At 42.9% G+C, this 24,217-nt stretch overlaps 2 protein-coding genes across 2 annotated transcripts in view; both read right to left on the bottom strand.

Moving 5' to 3' along the window:
* Window positions 1-1,480: 1,480 nt before the first annotated feature.
* On the bottom strand, window positions 1,481-14,790 carry neto2a (neuropilin (NRP) and tolloid (TLL)-like 2a; the record flags this gene model as incomplete). Its single annotated transcript, XM_079161019.1, has 10 exons — window positions 1,481-2,215; window positions 2,994-3,124; window positions 3,309-3,422; window positions 6,784-7,012; window positions 9,868-9,995; window positions 10,480-10,527; window positions 10,951-11,199; window positions 13,654-13,797; window positions 14,055-14,111; window positions 14,757-14,790. The coding sequence occupies 10 exons, from the start codon at window positions 14,788-14,790 to the stop codon at window positions 1,481-1,483; spliced, it is 1,869 nt and encodes a 622-aa protein (XP_079017145.1).
* A 5,845-nt stretch (window positions 14,791-20,635) lies between these two features.
* The window catches only part of itfg1 (integrin alpha FG-GAP repeat containing 1), a 125,211-nt gene continuing 121,629 nt past the window's right edge, over window positions 20,636-24,217 (bottom strand). Inside the window, exon 18 of the mRNA XM_079162496.1 lies at window positions 20,636-21,784. Within this exon, the coding sequence (XP_079018622.1) occupies window positions 21,725-21,784 (60 nt within the window). The 3' untranslated portion in view covers window positions 20,636-21,724. The remainder of the gene's footprint in view (window positions 21,785-24,217) is intronic.

Below are 24,217 nucleotides of genomic sequence, written 5' to 3'. Positions count from 1 at the left end.
AGTGAGTGACCGAAAAATAACAATATAAACCTGTTTTCATGGTGGGCAGTCAAGACGATCAGCACCATCTCTACGCATTTTGTTTATTGATATTTGAGGCAGAACTGATTATATTGCAACAGCTGGAATGAATCATCCCATTGGGAAAATCTAACCCTAAACTACATCTTGAGGTTTACAATGCTTAAAGCATCTTTGCGTGCAAATAGGCTACTTCTTTTCTATCTGCGTGTCAGTGTGTGTCTTACCTTGCTGCCACATCTCCAGCCTAGTGGTGGTGCCATTTTCATCTTTCTTGGTTAAAGTGAACAGAAAAGCTCACACAGGGAGGTGAGTAAGCTCTCATTTAATTCAACAGAATGAAATTATACAACCAGTGTGTTAAAATCATAAATGAGTCCCGTATAGGCTACATGTCTGTCTCTTCAGGGTAACATGTTGTGCTTGTTTTTACACACTCAGTTCATGGGGACAACAAGAAGGTACATGTTCTCCCGGTAAGGGTGGGGTTTGGGAGTGGGATGATTTCTATTTTGATTCAGTCCGGGTCTCACAACCAAACATTTCCTGTTCCATTAACAATCACTCACAGCCTGAATGTCCATATGCTATAAAGCTCAACGAGCAGAAATACTTTTTTTTCTACTTCTTACCAAAATAAGACTCTGAGTCTCTTCATGTGCTCTTCCTGAGGAGAGACTGAACGGAGCGTACCCTCTGTGTATGTGTGAGGTAACCATGAAAATCACAGAATTATTATAGTAATATCACATCTTTAACATCATCATCATCATATTTCTGATCATCATCAACAACAGCAACTCCACCCTCATCAACACCATATTTCATGGACAAGTCATCTTCATAAAATCATCTGAGCAAAAAGATTAAAGAGTTAAAAGCCAAGCATCATCATGATGCTGGATATATACTGGTTTTAACAGTACAGTACAGTACACTGACAAAAATAAAGACTCAAATTATTAGAAGACGCACTTTATATCATATATCTGTGCATGTCAGGTGAATAAATGTAGAAAGTCAGTCCAGGGCATTTCTCCATCTTATTCTCTCCTTGTTTCTGAGTGGTTACCTGGTCTTCTAGGCTCCCAAACAGAGAGAAGTCTGGGTCTGCATGCGAGAACCCTCTTCTTATATGTGTCTTATGAAAAGGAGAGATTAAAAGAGTGTAAGACTGGAGGAGAGACTAGTCTCCACCCTCCCTTCGCCTTCCATCGCTCAGTATCCTGAAGAATAGAACCAACAGTCCATTTTTATCCCTTTTTTGATTCTTGGTTCGTATCTGCCAATTTCCCAAACTATCAGAACAGACTTTGAGTGCAATACTTTTAATACTGCTTTGAAAGCAAAGGCAGAAGAGGGAAGAGGAGTGATCAATTTAAGATTATTGTGACTCTCCTGTCTACTCTTCTGACATGAAATATGAGCTCTCTCTGGGTTCCCTTTCTCCGTTCACCATCTAGAAGTCCATGGACATGGAGCGCTGCTGTGGGTCAACCATGGTGGTACTGTTACGAGCGCTGTTTCCACGGACACTGAGGGTTCCGCAGGCTCCTGCCATCCCCCCGCCGATACCTCCAGCGATGCCACTAGGACCCGCCATGCCCATTCCCCCCGCCATACCCATTCCCCCTGCCATCGCCACTCCTCCCGTTATCCCCACCGCTCCTCCGATCCCTCCTCCTGCAATCCCTGATGCTCCTCCGCCTCCCATTGCTCCACCCATGGCTCCTCCTCCCACCCCTCCTCCTCCACGGCCGTAGATTTCACACGGGATCTCCTCTGTGACGCGGTCCTCGATGACCTGCTGGTCGCAGTCGTGAGTCTGTGCGTGCTGCTTGTAGCCGTAGCAGCTCTTCTTGTAGCTGGAGGTGGAGTTGAAAGTCTTCATGGGCGGTGGCTTGGAGAAGTCGTTGTGGTAGGACAGCTCCATGGAGCTCAGGGTGGTGCGGCTGTGCTTCATACTGCCGCAGCCCGTAGCCACCGAGGCCTGCGAGCCGCAGTGGTGCTCGTGGACACAGCGGGACATGGTGGAGGAGCGCCGCAGCTTGTGGAAGCTGTCCAGCTCCTCAGACAGGTCAGCTAAATCGGACGATATCTCCTTGTCACGTAGAGAGAAGAGCTCGTAGTGGGGCGGGTCGAAGACCTCCTGGAAGCCCGCCTTGTTGAAGCCACCGGGCCGGCGAGCTACGACCTTGAAAAGAAGAAGATCCATTCAGACAGTTCAATTGTAGTGGTTAGAAGGCCACTAGTTTACACAACACGTTCACAGTAAACATGTGGGTAACGGTGTGAATTCAAACAAAAACACCTGCTTGGGTTTAGGCAACAAAACCACTTGGTTAAGAGAAAATATCATGGCTGGGCTTAAAATACCTACGCAAACTAAGTAAAACGTAAAATAAATAACATTCGTACGAAAAGCATGTCACTAAATCCCTAAAGTAACTTAGAAATATCTCAGAATACTTTGAGACACAAACACCGGCCTCCTTGTTGAAAGTCCTTCGTTTGAAATGCACAACACTTGTTTGCACATTATTTACACCCATTTAAAACACGAGCTGCTCGGTGTCAAAAAGCCAGAGGTCCTTTCTAGAGTCACCGTTTTGCCCAATATTCATCAGTCATACATGGGGAAATCCACGACAGAGGAACACTCATTTTTCTTACAGAGAAGTCTCAATAGATAGTCAAGTTTGTGAAAAACATATTTATTGCTTAAGACTAGATGAGGTGGGTTAACAGAAAGTGGTTAAACCAAAAAATGTAATCACCTTTAACTCTATGATATACTGCAGTTATATTTGATATGGCGTGTAACGGTGTAAGATCTACGGGTGGATTTAGTCTTTCTTCCCTGTCTCCAGAGCAACTAGTGGCCCCACGTCGTCTAGAATCCCACCATCGCTTTCAATTATGAGTCTCTTCTTTCCTGCTCAACAAAATGTCAACCACAAAGGATAAGCTACCTTTTTCCTTGGCTGCTTCATCTGGACCAGGATGGAGATGATGAGAAGAACCAGAACTATGCCTGATGAGACACCAATGACGGTGCCGTGGGTCTTAGTGATCTGATGAAAAAGCCCCTGAGATCGCTTCTCTGGAGTGGGAAGGAGAGGAGAGGAGTTGAAAGAATAAGAAAAAGAAATTAAAATATACAATAGAAAAAGAAAACAAATATATGTAAAGAAAAATAGAACAGCAACCCTGAAAACCTGCAAGAATAAATCCTAATTAACCATAATAACCTCGATTAGTAAAAGTGACAAAAAGAAGTTGATCACCTTTGCAGTGGTTTTCATCCCACGGGTACACACAGTTCTGAACTCCATTGCACACCAGGGAGTTGTTTATGCACATGTTGCTGTGGCAGAAGAATGAATTGCCTGAACAGGGGGCTGCGGGCAAAAGATAATACATCGAGATAATGTAATTCAGAAAACAACAGGAAAACAGTTGTTTAACAGTACTGTGAAAAGGACTGGAAGCTATTTTGATGATAACAATAAAACAACAAACAATAAAAGATTGATACATTGGCTGTAGAAATCTGTTGAAGCATGTAATAAAAGACAAGAATGGTCTAACAAAGAGTCCACACATCATCATTTCCTGCAGACACAACATCTGCACTGCAGCCTTCACGTCAAAGGAGTTTGAGAAACAGGGGGGGGGGGGGCAAAACTGTAAGTAGGCAGAGAGGAGAAACATGTAAAAGAGGAGAAGATGAGAAGCACGGCAGGTGGTGGTAGAAATGGCTTCATGTGGTGTAAGTGGTCAGGCTTTAGTGCCGTGAGACATGCCACATTAAAGTGACTGTTGGTGTGTGAAGGCTGCGATGGCAGAGACAGAGATGACTGGTAATTGATGCTGGCTGCTGGGCTCCAGAGATCGATGCACTGCCAGTCAGGAGGAAGAGCTGCAAGGCTCAGGGCAGATGCAGATGTCTGGGTTTTGGTATAGACAGTCTGGGGCTGGAGATGCGGAAGTCGGTTGAAAAGTGGTGGCATAATATTTCTTATGTGTTCTGTAGTTTTCCCCCCATTAGACCGGAGGATGTGTAGCAGGCCGGCACAACGTTTACTATTGATCATTAACACTGTGTTGTGGTTGTTTTTCTGCTTTTGTAACACAGATCTTCCATTTAACAGGGGAAAATGTATTAAAACTATCAACTGAGCCACCGGCCATGTTTATCAGTTTGAAGAGAATCTTTTTTTACCTTGAATACAAAGCTATATTAGTCCTGGAGATGATGTCAAAGAACTGGACTGGTATGATGTCTATCTTAAGTCCAATGCTTTGTTAGGTCAAAAAGACAACATCTTTGTGAAACCATCTCCGGGTTAAGCAAAGAGCTGTATGTTTTTGATGCATTCTGTAGAATCACACAATCACAACTAAAACACCATTTTATGATTGAATTATTTTGCCTTTGTCAGGTGTTGACAACAACAACACAATTCCAATTTCAGACATAAGACATGTGACTAATGAGTCTTTTTCTCTCTCCATCTTTTACATCTCTTCAATTGAGTCAAGTTCAGACAATTTTACTTATATAGCTCAAAATCTTAAATCACAAATTTCACAAACTCCACCTCAAAAACCCTTAACTGGGAAAAAACCAAAAACAAATCTCAGACAAGAGGAATCTCTCTTCCAGGCCCAACAGACACGCAGTAAATGGTGTGTGTAAAAGCAGATCGAAATAACATAAAACATCAGAATGACTATATTATATTATATATTATTATTAAATAGCCACACAACCTCCACGGTACCACAAACGGACCGAGTGATCAGTGTCAAACACATCATCTGTACATCATATTCAACATGTCTCTTATGGCTTGTTCACTCCTCCAATCTGTCTTCAACCAGCCTCTTCTGACTAAAACATGAGTCACTTTCTGAGTCCTGATCACAGCTCAAACAGACTGTGGGCCGCTCCACCAGCTTCACCCACTGTGATGAGGGCTCTGAGCCTCCACTTCCCTCCATGCCTCCTCTGCCTCTGGGTTAAATCATTTTGACAAAGGGACATGTGTGTGTGTAACACACATATATATATATATATATATATATATATATATATGTGTGTGGAAGGGCGTGTGTAATATAGTGTGTGTGTGTTGTGACGGAGCATCCACCCCATCTATCTCACAGCGAGCCTGTAGATGAGGTCGCTCCCCTGACACTGGGATCACTTCCAAATCCATTATACGTGTCCCGCCTTCGAAATGTAGCGTCTCACAGGGTGTCAACAACGCGTCACCCACCCACTCACCCCCTCCCTCCCTCCCTCCCTACATGCACACAAGCACAAAACTCCCATCTGAACACATGCTCACTGTGGGTGTGAGTGAGTATTCAGGAAAGTCTTAATACGTCTGCTTTACATGTCAGAGGGGGCTCTGTCGGAAGATTACCGCACATTAAGGATGATGGAGTGCAGAATGCAAAACTCATCTTGTTCTCTGAGTGACAAAGATTAATGGTTCCCTCTGACCTCCAAGTCAACTCTCAGCCCGTCGCTGACTCTGACCAAATAAAGTTTGGGAGGTACTCAAGAGACTTCAGACTTCCCGGAGATGACCTGTGTGAGCAGAATTAACGAGGATCCAAATGGTCTTAAGGACTCTCGGAGTAAAAAACCCAACCCCTGCTGAATAGAGAAGGCCATTAAATTCTGACTGCAATGGTTACGGGTTTGCTGAAAACAACATTAGCATTCGCCCAGGGTTTGGGAAGGGTGCAGGAGAATGTGGCAATTAATATCTGAGACTATTCAGGCATTTAATGAAAACATTACGGTGCGCTAACAGAAAAACTGTTTCCTGCATGGCAATTCCTGCTACTTTATGTGAAACCTTTAACAGCATCTGTTAGAAAGTTTCTTGTCCTTCAGAAATGATGAAGCTTAATGTATAATTACTTCCAGCAGCTCCATTAACCCTACTCGGCTTTTCTTTTCACCAAAACAGATAAATTCTTATTTTCCCGTGGTAAATGGTCTATAATGGGGACAGTATCATGCTGTGACATGCGTATCAAAAATGATTTGATGCTTTCAGTAATTTAAAAATGCTGGAGTAAATAATTAGTTTTCTCATATCTATGCTCCAAACATGGCCCAGTGTAATTAGCTTTCCATGCTGAAATGACACTTGACACACCGTGTCCGTTAGTGACTACTGACGCAGACAGAATGCAGGACCTCGTAAATCAACTGTTCTTGGGTCTGTTTTCTGTGTGTGGGTGGATAAAGTCGTGGCTGTTGCAGTAAAGTGATGGCATATGGTGCTTTTGGTCCATTACAGAGAGTTACACAGTCACAAGGGGCAAAGGAAACTGGAACAGAGCTCTATTCTTTTGAATTGCACACAAAAAATATCAGACCAAATCTGCAACAAGGACATGGAATTGGATCTACCTCTATCACAAGACGTATCGTCATATTTTGAATGAGATACAGGCCAAACAGATAAACAAAGAGTTCAAAATCAATCAGTTTAACACCAAAGAGGCACTCAGGAGTGTAGCTCTTCCTGTTGTTGTTGTTGTTGTTGTTGTATTAAATTAAGAAAGAGCTACAGAGAGCCACAAAGAGAAGATACTGAAGTACTAAGCAATAGCATAGCATTGGACCTGTAACATATAATGAATGAAAATGATACAAGGCGTAAGAATGACACATATGGTGGAACAAGATGAGAAAACAGGGTCAAGGCTGAGGTCAAGAAGAGTGTTACTCACGGTCAACAAATGAGGTGAAGAGCATGCGGAATCTGCTGAGGCGGCTCTTCTCATCAGCCCACATTCGCACGACTCCCACGCCGTTATCCAGCATCACATCATTGGCCACGGTGCTGCAGAACTTGGCCTTGAGGTTCTCGATGGCGCTGCTGCCATCATACACGGCCACGAAGTTCTTCTTGCACTCATTTGAGTGTTCCATCTGGTACTCCATGAAGCGCAGGTAGATCTGCAGATAGACAGGAGATGCAAATCAACGTGGAGGCAGATGAATGACAGAACTCCACAGCAATCCTCGCTTGTTAGCGGTCTAACCATCTCTTTATGAACGCAAAATACGTGGAAAATATTACATTACATTAAAACAGTAAAGCAAATTGACTTACTAAATTTAAAAACACATAAGAAAGAGAATGGAAAAGATCAAAGCAGAACCCTGTGATAGACTGGAGACCTGCCCACCTCTTCACCAGAGCATGCTGGGATAGAAACAGGATAAACAGCTTAGCAGATGCATAAATGGACAATAGAATCAAATCAAACAAATCTAATCCAAGTTGTGAGGCAAGCACACACCATTCATACACTAATAACTTGCTACTTAGAAAAGTCAGTCTTTGAAAATAATTGTGACGGTGCTGCTCTGTCTCCCTCACCCTCCTCTCTTCTCTGAGATGTGTCTCCATTCAGAGAATGCCCCTGGGACTGAAGGCTAGTGAGCTGAACCTGCACCTCCTCCGAACACGAGAGAGTCTGGACTCAGACTGAAAAAACGTCCTTATAAAGCAGTACTCTAATGTGATATTCTACCAACTTAAGATTTGATGAAAATATCAAAGAACTGACAAAAGTACACCAGTGTGTCCTCCAAATTCAGGAAAAAAAAGGCCCTCCTTCCTCACAGGTGTAACTAATAATATTAACAATAAGCCACTTCAGGTAGCGAGCATGTTCAATAGGAACTGGCTCATCTTAACGAAGTGTGTTGTTGTTAATGTTTTTAATTACAACTGTGCTTTTGTTACTGTCAAATGTCAAAATGTCTTTTGTGAAAATTGAGATACAACTTGTTTGTGCACGTGTCAGAGCAGGAAAAGCACAGCTGTTGCTAATGACATTGATGACGGCTGTTCTATTGTGTCGCAGTAAGTCCTGAGTGTGACAGCGAGACAGCATGCACAATAAATAACAAGACCCTGAAACCAACGCAGCCAAATTAGAATTTAGCCATCGTTAAATTTATGATTTACACCTGTGCTTTTCCTACTGGGGCATGTCTAACTGTCTTTGTTAATAAGGCCAACTACAGAGCCTGTGGTTTGCACTTGTCCACACACCTGCCTGCCGTTAGTTACATTTCAACCTGCAAAGTCATTACAAAATAATGTCTCTAAATTGTTTGAATAAGTCAGCAGTAATTACGTGATAAGAAGATAAAAAAACGTAGCTGAAACTAACCACGCAGCAGTTAAGGAGCTGCTCTTGCACTGCTGCTGAGTGTGCTGCTCTGCTCCTTCTGCTTCGTTGAGCTAATATCTGGCTCGGCAACTCGGTGCTGCTGCTAAATTCAGATCCTCTTCACTGCTGCCTCACACTGCACATGCAGCACCAGCGAAATGACTGTGGAGACTAATCTGTGAGTGTGTGTGAGAGAGAAGTCAGGTAGAGCATGTGTGTGAACATTTACATGTGTATGTGTGTAACATTACATGCGGGTGTAAAATGTGTATAGGGAATTGCTTACAGTACCCTGTGACAGTATATTATGCAATTTGTGACTGTACATCTGCTGTTTTCATTAGATGTGCATGAATTTGTGTGTGCATGTGTGCCATATACTGTATTGTTGTGGCAAGTGAGTAGTATAGGAGCGTGCTGATGACTCATTTAGTCATGAGGCAGAAGCAGAGCAGCAGTGAATCAAAGCTAGGCAGTTTATGGTTGTAATTTCAATGGGGTTTCAGATACCCACTCATAAATATCAGAATTTATGAGAACACATAACTGGGCTTTCACTCTTGGCTTGAAAATGTACTTATGAATCTCCAGGGCTACATTTTCTCAATACAATTTGCCAGCATTGCTTTTTCCCCATGCTGCCTCTTTGTGTATTTGCACTGTTCATTCCCATTATGTGTTAAATTACAATCACAACACTGACATGGCCACTGGGAGGCTTTGTTCTCAGTGACTGGAGAACACAACTGTATGCTGTATGCATTCAAACAGAGTATGGGATAATAAGAATAGGAATTCTCCATTGAAACGCGCACTGACAAACTGAAAAGGAATGTGAACATGGAGAGAACAGTGTCAAGGTGAAGTGCTGGTGCAGCTCTACAAACAGACAGATAGTACACGGGGGGATTTTCACTATTCACACATTTCTGAGCTGTTCTTCAGAGCATCTCCCTCTATTTACACAAGACTTCATGGTTCATTTCGAAATGATTTCTCATCAGAGGTCTTATTTCGGATGACTATTTCTATCTGGGATAGACTGCATGTGTCACCAGCTAGATGATATTTTGTATCACTTGTAATGTGGCCCAGCTTTGAACAAAAAGCAACTCCATGCAGTTTTTCACCATTCATACTGATTACAATAATTACAAAACATCAGCAATTTGACCAAAATAAACATTCAGCTTTAGTATGCACTCAGAGGGATGAGCAACAACACATTTCAGGGTCTACGAGGGCAGTGAAATGGTAGAAGATAACTGAGTTGTAGATGATTCAGATGTAAAATGTCCGTTCAGTCTTTCAGTGGAGCGAGTGTCTAAAATAAATATCCCTCAAAGATGAGATGAATAAAAGTCCCTGAATACTTTAATACATCGTGAGTTCAACTTCTCAGTGTGTTTTAATAATTGATATAACTACTTTGAGTATGTTAAGGCGTGCGTTTGTCAGCTATTTTGTACTTTGAATTTAAGTCATCCAAAGAGTCATAGACCAAGCCGTGGATCGGTCTCTATTTCAAAATGGAGAATTCTCATAGTACCAAACATGGGTTGAAGGATTGGATAGAAGCAACACATGCCGTTATTCCTGATGACTAATACGGTCCTTTGTACTGACCTTGGACTGAGGAGGAGCCCTGATGGTCCAGATACAGTCCAGAGCATCACCAGGCTTCACTTTCTCTTCATCCTCCACCTGACTGGAGCGAATAATCCCATCCCATCCACCGGTTTCAAACTGACAGTCTGTACAAAGGAAATAAGAGAAAGAGAACGAGATATGTAAAGGACAGGGAAGGTGAGAAAGGGGTTACACGGAAGCACATGAGAGAAGTAAGAGTGGAGAAAAAGAGAGAGGGAGAAGAAAGAGCAGAAGATAAAGAGGAGCACGAGAGACGGAGACAGACGAAGGATTTTATTTAAAGAAGGAAAGGATTTAAGGTGGAATTGAAGTGAGCACAGCGGATTAGGACAAAGGAAAATGAGAGGACAGAGGAACAAAGGCAGAAAGATCAGGATGAAACGTGTGTGTGTTCCTTCATGTGTTTAAATGTGTGCATGTCTGTGTATGTACATCCTCACACTTGTTGTACAATTGTGTGCTTGTCAAGGTACATTTGCACGTTCAGCATTCACGTCGGAGGCAGAGATCGCCTCCGGTAAGCTTCTGAGCTAAAAGAGCTCTTCAAATAGGATCGAACACAAATCGGCGAAATACTGAAGAGCTTACCTGGGATGGGATTCAGCAGTCCGCCCACGTGCAGATGGAAATCAGGGTCTGAAATGATAAGATTCGGGAGGCACATTACTCTCAATCCACACGGCAGAAATGGATAAGCAGAGAACACAAGATAAGATCCCATTAAGCCGAGCCAGATGAAGCAGAGAGGGGTCTCTTTGAAGCTAATATCTGTCGCCTGATGGCAGACACTGATTTCTAGGCACATTGGGTTTAGATTCAGGAGGTTCTGATGTCTGCTGTAGAGCAAGAAAAGGAAAGGAAAGAAGGCTCTGATATTGTTGGAGACTGGTGGATTCTCACCTGTGTTTTGGGGGACTTTATAAAAACCAATGAACCATATTCCGTTCTTTACATATATAACGCAAAACCTGTGATGCATACAGAAATCAGCTTAAAGAATCTGAGATTGCACTGTGGAATTACAGTATATTAACTGCCAAACAATTTGGGTGTCCCTACCTGCAATGAAGGTGTACTTAATGCGGAAGCCCAGGCCTTCCAGCTCCTCGTCGCTGGTGAACTTGATCCACATGAAACGTCCCGTCGATGTAACCAGGCCCGGGTTCTTTCCCCCACAGAAGCGATCAATGAGCGGCGAGAACCCAAATGGCCCATCGCGGATTTCGATGTGATCGAAGCGGCACTCGAATGATGGCTCGATGTAGTAATTCTTATCAAAAGCTAGCTGAATCCTTTGTCTAGGAAGAGCTTTGGCAAACAAGGGAGTGGGGAGAGAAAGGAAACAAAAGGGCTAAATCCACGACAGGAATAAAATTAAATCTTGCTTTTGCAGGACAAAGAAAAATCTGGATGGTATTTGAATGCATAAAGTAGAGTCAAATATGAGTTAATCTGGATTTTGAAGCTGGGCACTCGGGCTGTTACTTTCTAACCTTCTAACCCCTCAGCCGACTGTGTGGAGAGAAAACTGTTTTAGAAGACTTAGGCAAAGGGTACTATAGGTACATAAAGCCCCTTTTCAAACATGGAATTTATGACATTGCTGATCTTATCCATCTGTTAAAATGATGTATTGTTATTAGCTGACTTTTACTGTATGTAAATGTTCCCCACAGCTTTAATCAGCCAATAATTATGGAGCAACATTTTTGGCACCTGGAGCATGAGAGGAAGCATTCAGTGCTAAAGAACAGCACTGATCTAAAAGGTATAAAGGAAGGAGAGTTTGTTTGTCCTCTAACTGCCTGCCTCACTGATGAATATTAAAATGTTTCTTGCCATTGCAGTGACTAATGACCATTGTGAGCACAGGGGACGCTCGCCCCACTTACATGTACTTCACATGTTCAGCGTGTTGGATAAACCAAATGAAGTACCTGCTCTGCCTTAACTTCCAAGTAAGATTCTGCCTCGATGCTCTCCCAAAACAGCACATCAAAAAATCAGATTAACATAGATGTTTGACCTATAATGAAATCACCCTGGCTGTATTTATACTTTGGTTTGTGCTTTCCAACTCTGGTTGACAGCATTATAAGCACATCTCTGCATCTATGAACTTTGCATGCATAACGCATGAGAGAGCAGAACAAGATAAACACTATCATTTTCTTTACATTTAACAAAAACACAAAGGTACATATCCACATATGCATGCATCAGCAGCTGCATGCACTATGCACACACATGTACACAAGCATACACAAACATATACAGTCTGATATGGCAGCACTGCTATCTCTGAGTGAGTGAATCCAGAACATTGCAACTACAGCAGGAACTGCAGTTCACCAGTTCACCTGTCATGCAAATCCACAGAATGTCTACGTACTGCACGGCCAGAGCTCTTCAATACCATGGCCCCCACACACAGAGGAAGTATTTAACCAGGGCAATTCATGCCTGCCTTGGGGGATGACTACTACTAAATAAAGATGCTGAGGATGGGGCTCTGAATCATCTCTGGTATGGAGAAGCCGAGCATGCCCCGTTAGAGGAAAAAAAAGAGGGCAGTACATGTGTATGTTACAGTGTGCGACTGGATTTTTGTCTCTGTTCTTGTCTTTGAATTTGAACCAGAGTGTTCTACCTTTCTGCTTGGGTGGGCAGCTTGTACGTCTGCACTTCCTGCTATTAGTGTGTTCATTCCCTGGTGCGCTGAGTCTCATTCTCTCTATAACTTTCTATCTCCCTTATACACACACACACTGCACAAATTACACAGCTTGACACCGAAGGAGCAGAAACTTCAATCACACAATCTATTGAGCTGATGAACCAGGGTACATGACATAATCAATGAGTGCCAAACGTGAGCATCTCTGAGAGGCAGAATAAAAGGCTGAATATGAATATGACTATGAATATGGTCATTCAGACCAAATAATGGCAAATGATAGGTTCCGTCTGTCACCTTGCAGACCCACTGCAATGTACTCCTGCACACACCAGTAGGCTGCCTGGGCTGGAGTCAGGACTTGTTCATCAACAACAGGTCTGGGCTTGATTTGTCCACAGGGGGAGCCCTTGAGCCATGTGTGGAATCTCTCCTCCACCACTGCAAGCCAGTACCACACACATCTCATGAAAAGGTGGACTTTAACTTCACGGACCGTTCATCAATTTAGTGTGAAAACCAATCAACCAATATCCCAGACCTTATCTCCTATAGCTGCTAATGATGCTACTGGCATTATGTCTCCCGCGCGGCATGCCACCAGATTACTGATGGATGTGGTATTTCTGATAAACACTAAAGCGTTGACAAGGGAGCCGGCAATTCAGCTATTTGCCACCGATGCTCAGCTTTGTAGCAGATGTTCATCTGTTTTATGTTTCATTCAATAGCGGAGTCTGCTGGCACAGCCTGTCAATAGAGATGAACACAGCACTACACTGATTAGGCCAAAAGTCAGGGGCTACCCACAATGCGCCACTCTCCATCATTTTCAAAGGGTTATATCTGTGGGGGTGAAACCAACTCAGGATGGCTCATTTGAAAAATGTCATGCTGATTGCCCGCCAGCGAAGGAACAGAAAATCCGATAGGGGCGAGGTTATATAAAACAATGTCAGTCAGACTAATGACATTCACTGAAGAAGGCAATATGCTGAAAGGCGGGAAACGGTGTCAGCTGTTATGACGACAACAGCCATCGAGCAGAAGATGAAGTACTCAAATGAAAAAGGAGCCTGCTTTACCTTCCAGAATATAAACACACTCCTTGTTGGGCGGGTAGGTGTTGGGGTAGTTCGGCGACGTGAACACCCCGCCATTGATGTTGCGGACCCACGTGCCACAGTCGTTCTGGTTGGGGCTCTGGCCGCCATGTTCGCTTGGGGAGTCTTGAAGCAGAAAGGCAGAGAACGGACGGACAGATGGGTTATTGAGTCAGGGGATCAATGAGGGAACGATTGGAAGGCAGGGAGAGTGGAGGGAGGGTTGGCGGGCGCCAGAAAAAAAAAGGGAAAAAGCAAGCCGGGAATAAAGAGGGGAGGAATGGCAGGACAGAATTAAGTCCTATGATTCAAGTAGAGATAATGCCCCTTATTCGGGAGAGACAACATTCGTGGAACAGAGGAGCATTTGAGCTGTGGCTTACCTTTAGTTCTCTGTGCCAGAGCAAAACCCTCTTCTATTAGAAAGAAGAGTATCCACGCTGCAAAACAGAGATATAACACATTAGTCACAGGTGATATAATACTGCATTTATATCCTCATGTTCAGAAACGATGGGAATCCATTCAACAGCCACAGAAAAAGTATGCGCGTGATCGGCTGCAATATTGATTTCACCTGGCCCCGACGAATAACAAGTTCAATATACAGTAGATCTATGATATTTTCATGTGAATCCCAGGTTGAATTGGTACATTTCAAAAATGTATTGCTGAGGAAATGAGAGGAGAGCTGTGAGTGAAAACATAATCATAAGGTACACTTGCATGTCTTTGTATACATTCATGATATAATTATATCACTGTCAAAATATTTCTAGGATAATTAAAATAGCCTAATATTATGGTTGCTTTAACATAATATGTAGTTGCTAGGGAACTGCAGACACTTTCACTAGTAGTAGATTAGTCATTGCTGTCAGAATGAGCAGATGCAGAAGCAGTACTACCACTGCTAGTAGATACAGCAGGATTATTGGAGGTAGTCAAAGAAGTAATAGAACAGCAGGTGAGGGAATTGGCTCTCCGTAATAACAGTAATAGCAGTAGTAGCGGGAGCAGCAAGAAGTAGCTCATTAAAGATAGTTTTAAACCATCAACTCTCATCCAAACCACAAGACTCCAACCTGCTAATCTGCGGCCTCTAGGCACCAGAAACATGACGCATTAGCAGAAAAAACAGGATTACAGGCTCCAAGGCTTACGGCACCGATGAAGAGACAGTCATTTGGGCAGAGCATGCACGGCTACAGACAATAGGTGAAATATGTTGTATTACAATGATATCTGCACTGAGGGCGAGCGCGTTGCAGCTCCTGACACTGTCTTCCTCTGATAAGCCACTGTAGACCTGATCCCCTCTGAGTTCATAATAGGTTGGCCCGCTCACATCGAATTAGATTGCAAGCGTGAGCCTGGCACGTTGCATAATGGCACACAGGAAGGAGGGATGAAAGAGAAAGAGAGGGAGAGAGCAGGGAAAAGAGAGAGAGAGAGAGGGGGGGGGTCTAATGAAGAAGAATGCATGGTTAACATAAGCAGGGAACACAACCGCACCAATGAGAAGGCATGTTCGAATGGACTCGTTTTGAAATGCACACGCATGCACGCGCTAACCCCCCCAGGCTCCGGGTTCCTCATTACTTGCATCTCCATTATCTCAATGAAGTATCCTAGGTGGGAGGATGAACTACCACAGGCACATTTAGAGAACAGACCACCCAAACAAACTCGAGAACCAAATAGATGCTGTAGGGTCTCACTGAAGCTTTTCTGTTTGTTTGTTTTGTTTTTACATTATAAGCCAGTCATTAAATCATGTAGATATAGCGAGGACACTGTAAACTGCTGCGGCCCTCAACGAAGCTAGGAATCTTGTCATCCCTTCAAATGCTTTAACAAGCAACGGTTATTTTACCTGTAAGAGTTACAAACCGAGTAAGAGCTGCCTCGAGCTGCAGTCGAAGAAAATGTGTATCAAGCATATCAATATTTAATCACCTTATTTGGCAAAAGTTGCATAATGAATGCAGTTATTTGAAACATATTTTGTAATATGAATAAATCACAAGCTAAATAGAGTTGCAGCCATTGTCACACAAAGATAACAGCTTGTGAATTCCTTTATAAAAATGGATGATGAATGATAAGTTATTGACAAAGAACATCAATGAACAGGCTTTCCAAAAAGCATCCCTCTTAATATCTGTTGCCCCCCCACCCCCCCGTGTCCGATATACTGTATATGCTGAAGGTTGGGTCATTCATGTGCAGCTGAATTCCTTTAAAGAAATATTCTGGTCATTTTACAGAAGGAGGGGGACATGTGCCACGGGGTCAACCCCACGATTCTAGGTCACGTCGTTTCATTTTTACATCACTTCTCACTTCCTCTAACAAGCCAGATTGAGGCTGTAATGTGTTTTTTCCCCCTCTCGAAAAAAGAAGCACAGCCTTCTGTAACGCAGGACTAAAGAGGGACTGCGATGATATTATAGAGCTGATAATGTGGGTTTTTGATTTATCTTATCTCCCTTTAATCTATATGCCGTTAATTACAAAGACTGTTACAAACTGTTACGTCTACAAATCAGCTACCATAGACTTTAGCTCATTAGTAGCCTATAAGCTAACCGCTTAATTGGGCAAAGAATAGTCCAACGTTAAGATAGTAAAGATAAAGCTTCATATTCCAGGTCCATAGAAACATGACTTTATTTTTTGTTACAGCTAAAATTAAGAATGAGCCATTGTGTTATGTGACAGATAGGCTACACCTGTGGCCACTTAAGCTAATTAGGCTATCAAAGGGCCGAACGGTGCACATATGAATAGTTAGGCAAACTATCTAGTTATCCTAAAGAGTGGGCTAGCTAATGGCCCACGAACACACACTTTACATGTGTTTAACCCCACGGCTAGTTACTGCAGTAAACTGTCCACACCAGGCAAAGAGAACGCTTCACTGAACTCAAGAGGTGTTGCAGCCGTGTGCTGCGGCTGGCGCGTGCCTCAGGTGTTGATAGCGCGAGACAGCGGCTGGAGCCCGGCAGCATGCGGTACGCGCGCACACGACACCGCCTGGCTCAGAACTTAGGAGGAGAAATAATCCATTGTTGTAGGACCCCAGTTGCGAGCCGTCTTAAGTGGTGTGAGCCGCTGTATATTTTATTCGTAATTACATTTTAAAGAAAACATCCGAAGAGAAATGATGGCACCTATTTGCAAAAAACAGCTGCAAACGCGCTTCTTTTTGGGGCCACATTTCTGAGGCCAGTATTGTGACAGACACGATGTTTTTGTCAGTGAGATAAATGAAGACGGTCAAACTGTCCGCTTATGGGAAACACTCAATGCAACCTGGTGGACTTCAAATAGTATTTGACCGTTGCTGTCCATTTATATCATGAATCACAAATAATCAGATCGCACCCACGTAGGCTGTACGGACAGAGACACACCTCGCAGTGCCCAAACTGCTAAACCTCTCTGGTCCTGGTCCCCTTTTTACAATACGCTCAAATGACCCAGCGTACAGGACCATTAGAATGATGGATCCTTTTTTATTTTCTTCATTTAATGACCTGTTCAAAACTAACATGAGACGTTTTAGGAACCATTTGTTGTTGGGCTATTTTAGTTTATTTTCACACTGTTCAAACCAACCAGACGAACCGGTCTGGCTTCAGCTGAATCTTAGAAAATTGGAAGCAGACCAACAGACGCTGGAACTTGAATCGGGCAGTCAGTGTTTGTTGGCAAAAAAAAAAAAGATTTAAACAGGCACGAGAGGGCAAGTTGATACCATAAATACCAATACAATAGACAGAAAAAGAGGTGTAGCAAAGAGCGGTGGAAGATTAGTCAGTTTGCATTTATTTACCTGTTAATTAGCGTTCTCATTATCAGAGAAATGCATTTAAAGATGAGTAAATCTAAATCTGTTCTGAAGCTGAGCCATAGTGAGCATTTTTATAATGTCATGCCCTAATTGCTCTGGGCGTGTTGAAATCCACACCACCTGCAAACAAAACATCCTCCGTGCAAAAAAAGGGGAAAAGGTAAAGAGGTAGATACATTTAATCCAAGTTTAAAACAAACTGTCGATTCTCTCTGCCCAGAGCACCGGACCTTGACGCGCATCGCGGATTCTCGAGCGGCTCTTGTCCAACTCACCTCTGTGCATTTCCTCTCACGGTGTGATTCCAAACCCAAAAGCACCTTTCACTAAAAACGCCCTCCTTTTATGTCCATTTTAGGGGTCCGCGGGGCTCTTCACGAAATCCAACTTTTCTCCGACAAACGTAAATCCATTGCGCAGAGCCACGCGCCAAGGAGGGAAGCGGCACCAGGCTCCTCTTCGGTCTGCGGGTCCCGCTGCGTTTGGCTGGAGGATGAACGCTGCTACGAGCCTCTCAGCCGGGCATCGTCACCGCGATTGCAGCTTCTTCAAGCGGGACTACGGTGGAGATGGCATGTGGAGGATGAACTGATCCAGGCAGGCTGACGCGCTCTAGGAGAGGCAGGTATCCAAAAGACGCATATGGATGGATGGTGTATGGACAGAGACAGAGAGGGAGAGAAAGAGAGAGAGAGAGAGATATGGAGGAAGAATACGGAGGAGGAAGAGGAGGAGAGTGCGTCGCTGTCTGTTCTCCGTCCGCGTCTGAACTAAGAAAGGCTCCTGAATGAGGCTCATTTAAGCCGTGGGCGCTGCTTACATGAGTGGCTTGTCACGAGCATACAGTGAAAAAATCCCGTTTCCGGTCGTTTCTTTCAAAGTAATCCACACTGTCAAACTTGTTGCAAAAAAAATGAAATCTATAAATAATGCAGGCCCTCAAAGAAAGATTAAAACATATATGGCACTATAGTTAAAAACTGTTATGATTTACTTTGTCTTGTCATAAGTTAATTATTCGGAGATGTACTATCCATCTAACTAGGATTTGTTGATATTCCTGTGGAAAATGCACAGGTTGCAATTGAAGATATTTGCATAATGCATAAAGGGAAACTTTGGCTTTTATTAAAATAAAACAAACCACCCACTGTTCGTAGCCCAGTTTTGTGATGAATCAAGGCCTCACATTGTGTTCAATATTGCTCTTGATTGTTCTTGAGTGTCCAATGGCTTCTCCAAATTAGCAGAAAGTTAATTCTCTCTCACCGCAAGAAGCTGACAGGCTGCAATATAAACCAGCATCTATGCACTACACCAGGGGTGGCCAACCCGCGGCTCCCGAGCCGCATGCGGCTCTTTGCCCGGTTTCATGCGGCTCTTACGTTCATATCGAAGTTTGTATTTGTGTTTTTTTTATGTTCGTGTTCGCTTCGCTTGAGTTAAATACGGTATTTTCGTCAAACGCGCATGTGCGGCCACAGATTACGTTCCTCGTCGACCCATTTAACGCCGAGACGGACTGTTTGAAAGCCCCGCTAGTCACAGATGAGGATGCGGCTGAGTTGGAGATGATCGATCTTTGTGAGGAGGACCAACTCAAACCTGCTTTAAGGGACGGGACCATTGAGTTCTGGAAAAGTGTGCTAATGAAAAAATACCCCAATGTCAAACGGGCTGCGCTTAAGATACTGTCAATGTTTGGGTCAACATACGTCTGCGAGTCTGTGTTTTCTACCCTGAAACACGTGAAATCAAAGCATCGATCTGTTCTGACTGACACCCATGTGAAAGAATTGCTTCGAGTCGCAACAACGGAATACAAGCCAGATTTGAAGAGGATTGTTCAAGGCAAGGAATGCCAGAAGTCCCACTAAGTAACATGCATAGTAAAAGAAAAACACTATTGTTAATTATTATATTTTTGTTTGTGGACTTAGTTGAACTGAGAGTTTGTCTGTGTGAGACAGTGCACACAATGTTCATTGTTGAAAATGACTGGCCTGTGGTCTTAGGAGTCAATTTCTGTCATTATCATATTGGTGTGTGACATTTACAATAAATCTGGCTGAGCAAAGGTATGTGTGTGTGTGAGGAAGGGATAGGGTGATGTTCATGTGTGCCCATGTGTATGATGTGGCTCTTTGCGGTAACACAGTAAAAAATGTGGCTCTTGGTCTCTGACTGGTTGGCCACCCCTGCACTACACCAAAGGTGTGGATGTCAAATGTAATGTAATCAATATATGTGGACACTGCTTTCATCTCTCTTTTTCGGTTCATTTATATGAAATATTGTATTCTTAACGAGCAGTAGGATCCCTAAACGCTGCTCGATTACAAAAGCAAAATATATATGTTCAACAAATCACTCTCTGTATGGTTTTGAAGTTTTAGTTATGAAGGTGGAATTTAATTACAAAACTCTTCCGTGCAACCTAACGCTAGTTTTGTTTATTTTTTTGTTTCTATGCTTTTGTTTTTGAAGCTCATTCATCTCGTTTCCGGTTTAGTTCTGTCTCTCTCTGTCCAGCTTAACACAGCGTGGAGCGCGCACGCCTGCTCCTTGCTTCAAGCCCCCCCCCCTCTCTCTCTCTCTCTGTGTGTCTCCCTCCCTGCAAACACACACACTGGAAGCTATTGACTGTCAATATGTATTGATCCCCCCCCCACCATCACCACCCCCATGTGCTTTGCATCAGTTGTGATCAGCTTAAAGGCTTCCAAACACTCATCTGCCATGCAGGGAAGGTTTACTCTCCCCATGCATTATTTAGCAGGGTGGGTCCTGAAGTGGGGGTGTCGGGCCCAGAGGGGTGCTCAAAGGGGCCCTTTGGAAAATTAAAGGCAGCTTAATTCCACTGCTGCTTCAACTCATACGCATTTAGATAATGAGAGCATATGAAGATGATTATTTTCAGTGTAAATGTCCCCCGAGCGTCCCAGCAACAAACTAAACAAAAGATATTCCCAGAAAGGAAGTTTCAGGGGGAAGAATTCTTAGAAGTGGTGAATTATGTGTTTGTGACATAATCTTAAGGAGAGTGCAACATGCAACAAAAATATATGAAGTGTAATAATACACAAAGTAAGCACAGAGTTAATTTAAGCAGGAAAACCTTTATTCTCAACCTCAGTAAGTAAACACATTTAGTAGCTTGAACATTCATTTGTAAAACAAATCGGCAAAATAAAATAAATTACATACACCTGCAATTAATTATTAGTTTAAAAGTGCAAACCGCTTGGAAAAGCATGAGCTCGTTCCAGTGAAATAAATATCTGAACACACTAAAGCGCTTCGCCGGATTAACTTTATAAAAAAAAGACAACGGAAATTAAAACCCCGTCTGGAGTAAACTTATTCAGTAGTTCAAAATGTGACCGGTTTGTGAGACTATTTGCTGAGCCTCGATGCAGGAGCATTAGAAATTAGCGGGATGCAACACAGAAACTCTTTTTTTTCCCTTTTTGGCACTCCGATGACACACGCTGATACCATCAACTGACAAAAAGACAAATTTGCACTCAGCAGACCGGAAGGCAATTCATCATGTTTTGGTGAGATTGGCAGCAGAGCAATGTTCCACAGAATCATAAAGTTGCGCGTGTCCGTATCGTGTTCACTTTGCAACCAGCTGCTGCTGCGGTTGCAAGGCTGAGATTGATATCACAGAATACAGTTTAATTTCACAGGTCATAAAATCAGAAGAAGTTCTTAACTATATCTCAATAAAAGGAAAAAGACAGACACGGATTTCAAGTAACATTACACATTTTAAACACTCCCCTTCCAGTGAATAAACAAACAATATTGGAGTCAATTGTCGGACGTTTCAACAGAAATCTGGTTCATATTTTCAAAATGATCCTCAAACAAACACCACTGATCATCATGCTACAGCCGGTCCAAAGAAATCCCTGCTTTATCTCCGTGAGGATTTCCCCGTGTCTCCATGGCCGTGTTGGAGCTCCTGTACATCTAACACCGGAATGAATAAATGAAATGGAACATTAATATTTCACATCTGACTGAAGGACTGAGAAATATCAAAAAGAAACGTTTTGGGGCAAAAATGAGGATCCGTTTATTGGCCCTTGAAACGAGACTGAGAGAAAATGTGTGTCTGACGGGGGAAGGAGGGTGAGACGTAGGCGGAGAGAGGACGATCTCCCATGATGCAGTTCACCTCCTTCACATGGCATCGAAATGGAAGCGGTGGGCTTCCTGCCTCTTCTCCCGGTCGTCCGCTTTCTGAACACACACATAGAGAAACAAACACAGTCAAGGGTTTGTGGTGTAACTTCATTCAAAAAAGATCTCCTCTTCTTGATTTAGCTGTTGCACACTTAATAAGCAGCATCTTGCGTTTCGGTTTCGGTACGTACCAGTAACGCTAGCTGACGTTACCGGTTCTTGGAGGGAAAATGTATTGATTGATTAGTTGAATTAACCGACAGACATGTTAAACTGAGTTTCTCCACAAAAGAATCAATAATTAGTTGACTAATGGACTCAGAGGGAGCAGCTCTAGTAAAGTCATCCAGTGAAGTTATGTTGGCTAGCTCCCGTGTTGCTATTTGAGTGCAGGATTTAAGTCGGCTCTTAACTATCTAAACCTCCCCTCATCACTCGTGGACCAGCATTCATTTATCCAAGATTTTGTAAAAACTTTGTAGACAAAAATTCAAAAAGCACAACAAAACATTTTACTGACAAAAGCAAAACTAAACTCATAAAGTCAAATGACTACAGTGTGACTAAAAATAATGAACTCTTTTGACATTACTGGATTCAAACCAAATCAAAACCAGGTGCCAAAATGAACACTGGTGAGTACGTGCGTGGTACTACATTATTATTCCAAAACCTCAAGCTGAGAAAAGAGCCAAACAAGCTGCAGTATGCCATTCAGTGATGACTTTAGGCTGGAACAGCAGGATCTTCAATCAGTCAGGACTAAAGTGCACAGTGCCGAAGCCAGTTGTGATAGGCCAGACCATAATGTCATGTGGTCACTGATTAAACATGGCCGCGTAGCTTAATTTCATGGACCCACAGGTAGATTAGTGGAGTGTCAAGTCCCTTTTGTTTGTGTAACAACAACAAAAACTAATTCATTGGTTAAAAATGGAGAAAAAAAAAGTCTTGTGGGCGCGAGCAAGAAATAAAGTATGGTGAACTCTGAGGTCTAATTATCACATCGGAGAAACCGAACAGAGGCAGCGTGTGTTCAGTTAGACTTCTGGAGGAAAATTACTACTTTTAAAAGCTCAATTAAAGCACCACAGCCAGAAAATAAAGTTATCTGAATGATCATCATCTCGGTAAATCCAAGTCATATACAGACCCAGGAGGGATAAACCAGCTAAAAACACCATTACACACACACACACACACACACACACACACACACACACACACACACACACACACACACACACACACACACACACACACACACACACACACACACACACACACACACACACACACACGTTAATGTGTTAGCAGCACTTTTAAGGACAGGTTCACATCTTTTTCAAGTCTGTTTTAACACCACATGTACATTGAAATATCTATTGTAATCATTCATCTTGTCCATAAAGGTCGTACAGTGACATGAAGGAATCTTCCCTTTCAAACTTGACTCCAGTGTAAGTAATAGAGTCTGGCTTAATCAAACCAAGCAAGTTTTTTACAAAGTTACAAGCTTTTTAGGGCAAATTTCCCTCGTCACCGCCAGAATTGGGCCCCATGCAGCAACATATATACATAACAAATATAACAGAAGTCAACTCCAGATTCACCAAATGGTCAACTCTGCTCTTGCAAATTCCGGTGTGAATGGAGGCGTGTCCGTTTGTTATCAGCATGGGTATCGCCCCCAGAAACACTGTATGAAGGCAGGTGCAAACACTCTGTGATTTTATTCTTGTCTTGGTAAGAGGGCTCTCATTTTCTCTTCCCTAGGAGAAGAGCAAAAATGAGAACACAGTGGTGGATCCCAGAAATCAATGGCTACTATCAGAATAAGAACAAGTCGTGGACACAAACAAAAACAAGAGGTAATTTGTCCTCATGTCGCTTCCTGCATGAGGCCCAATGTTTCCTCGCCGTGGCAAAGGGACAGTAACACAAAGAGGGCATTTTATACTTGATTCTACTAACTTAGGCTCTTATTAGCTTTTGCTGAGCTTTGCACTATTTCCTCAGAAAGAGGACTGAGTATTTTGTCCTCCATCTCTTCTATTGTAATGGAAATAGAGGATCTTTTCACAGCCAGTATGGCTCTTTCTACATGACGGCATGTGAAGATTGTTTCAAGGCAGACTGGAACAAGTGCGAGCCCATCTGTAGGTGGCCCAGTTGGAGCTAACTTTACCTACTTTAAATCCTCAGTAGATTCAACTATAACAATGCATCATATTTAATAGATGACGACGTGTTTTATAATTAAAATATAAATATTACGCAGAGTAACTTGTAACTATAGCTGTCAAATGACAACGGCGGAAAACACTTTCCTCAGAAGTGTGGTGGAGTAGATGCAAGTCATGTACAAGTACCTCACAATTGTACTTAAGTGCAACATTCCCTTTGAAAAAGACAGATTTAACATTTCATGAGAACTTTTAGTCCCTTTAGTTTCCACGTCTCAGAAAAGACGGGACGTCAGTTCATGCG

The sequence above is a fragment of the Pholis gunnellus genome (genome assembly GCF_910591455.1).
Source record: "Pholis gunnellus genome assembly, chromosome: 1".
Classification (NCBI taxonomy): Eukaryota; Metazoa; Chordata; class Actinopteri; order Perciformes; family Pholidae; genus Pholis; species Pholis gunnellus.
The sequence above is the reverse complement of the archived record's forward strand: the minus strand, read 5'-3'. Positions and strand labels throughout refer to the sequence as shown.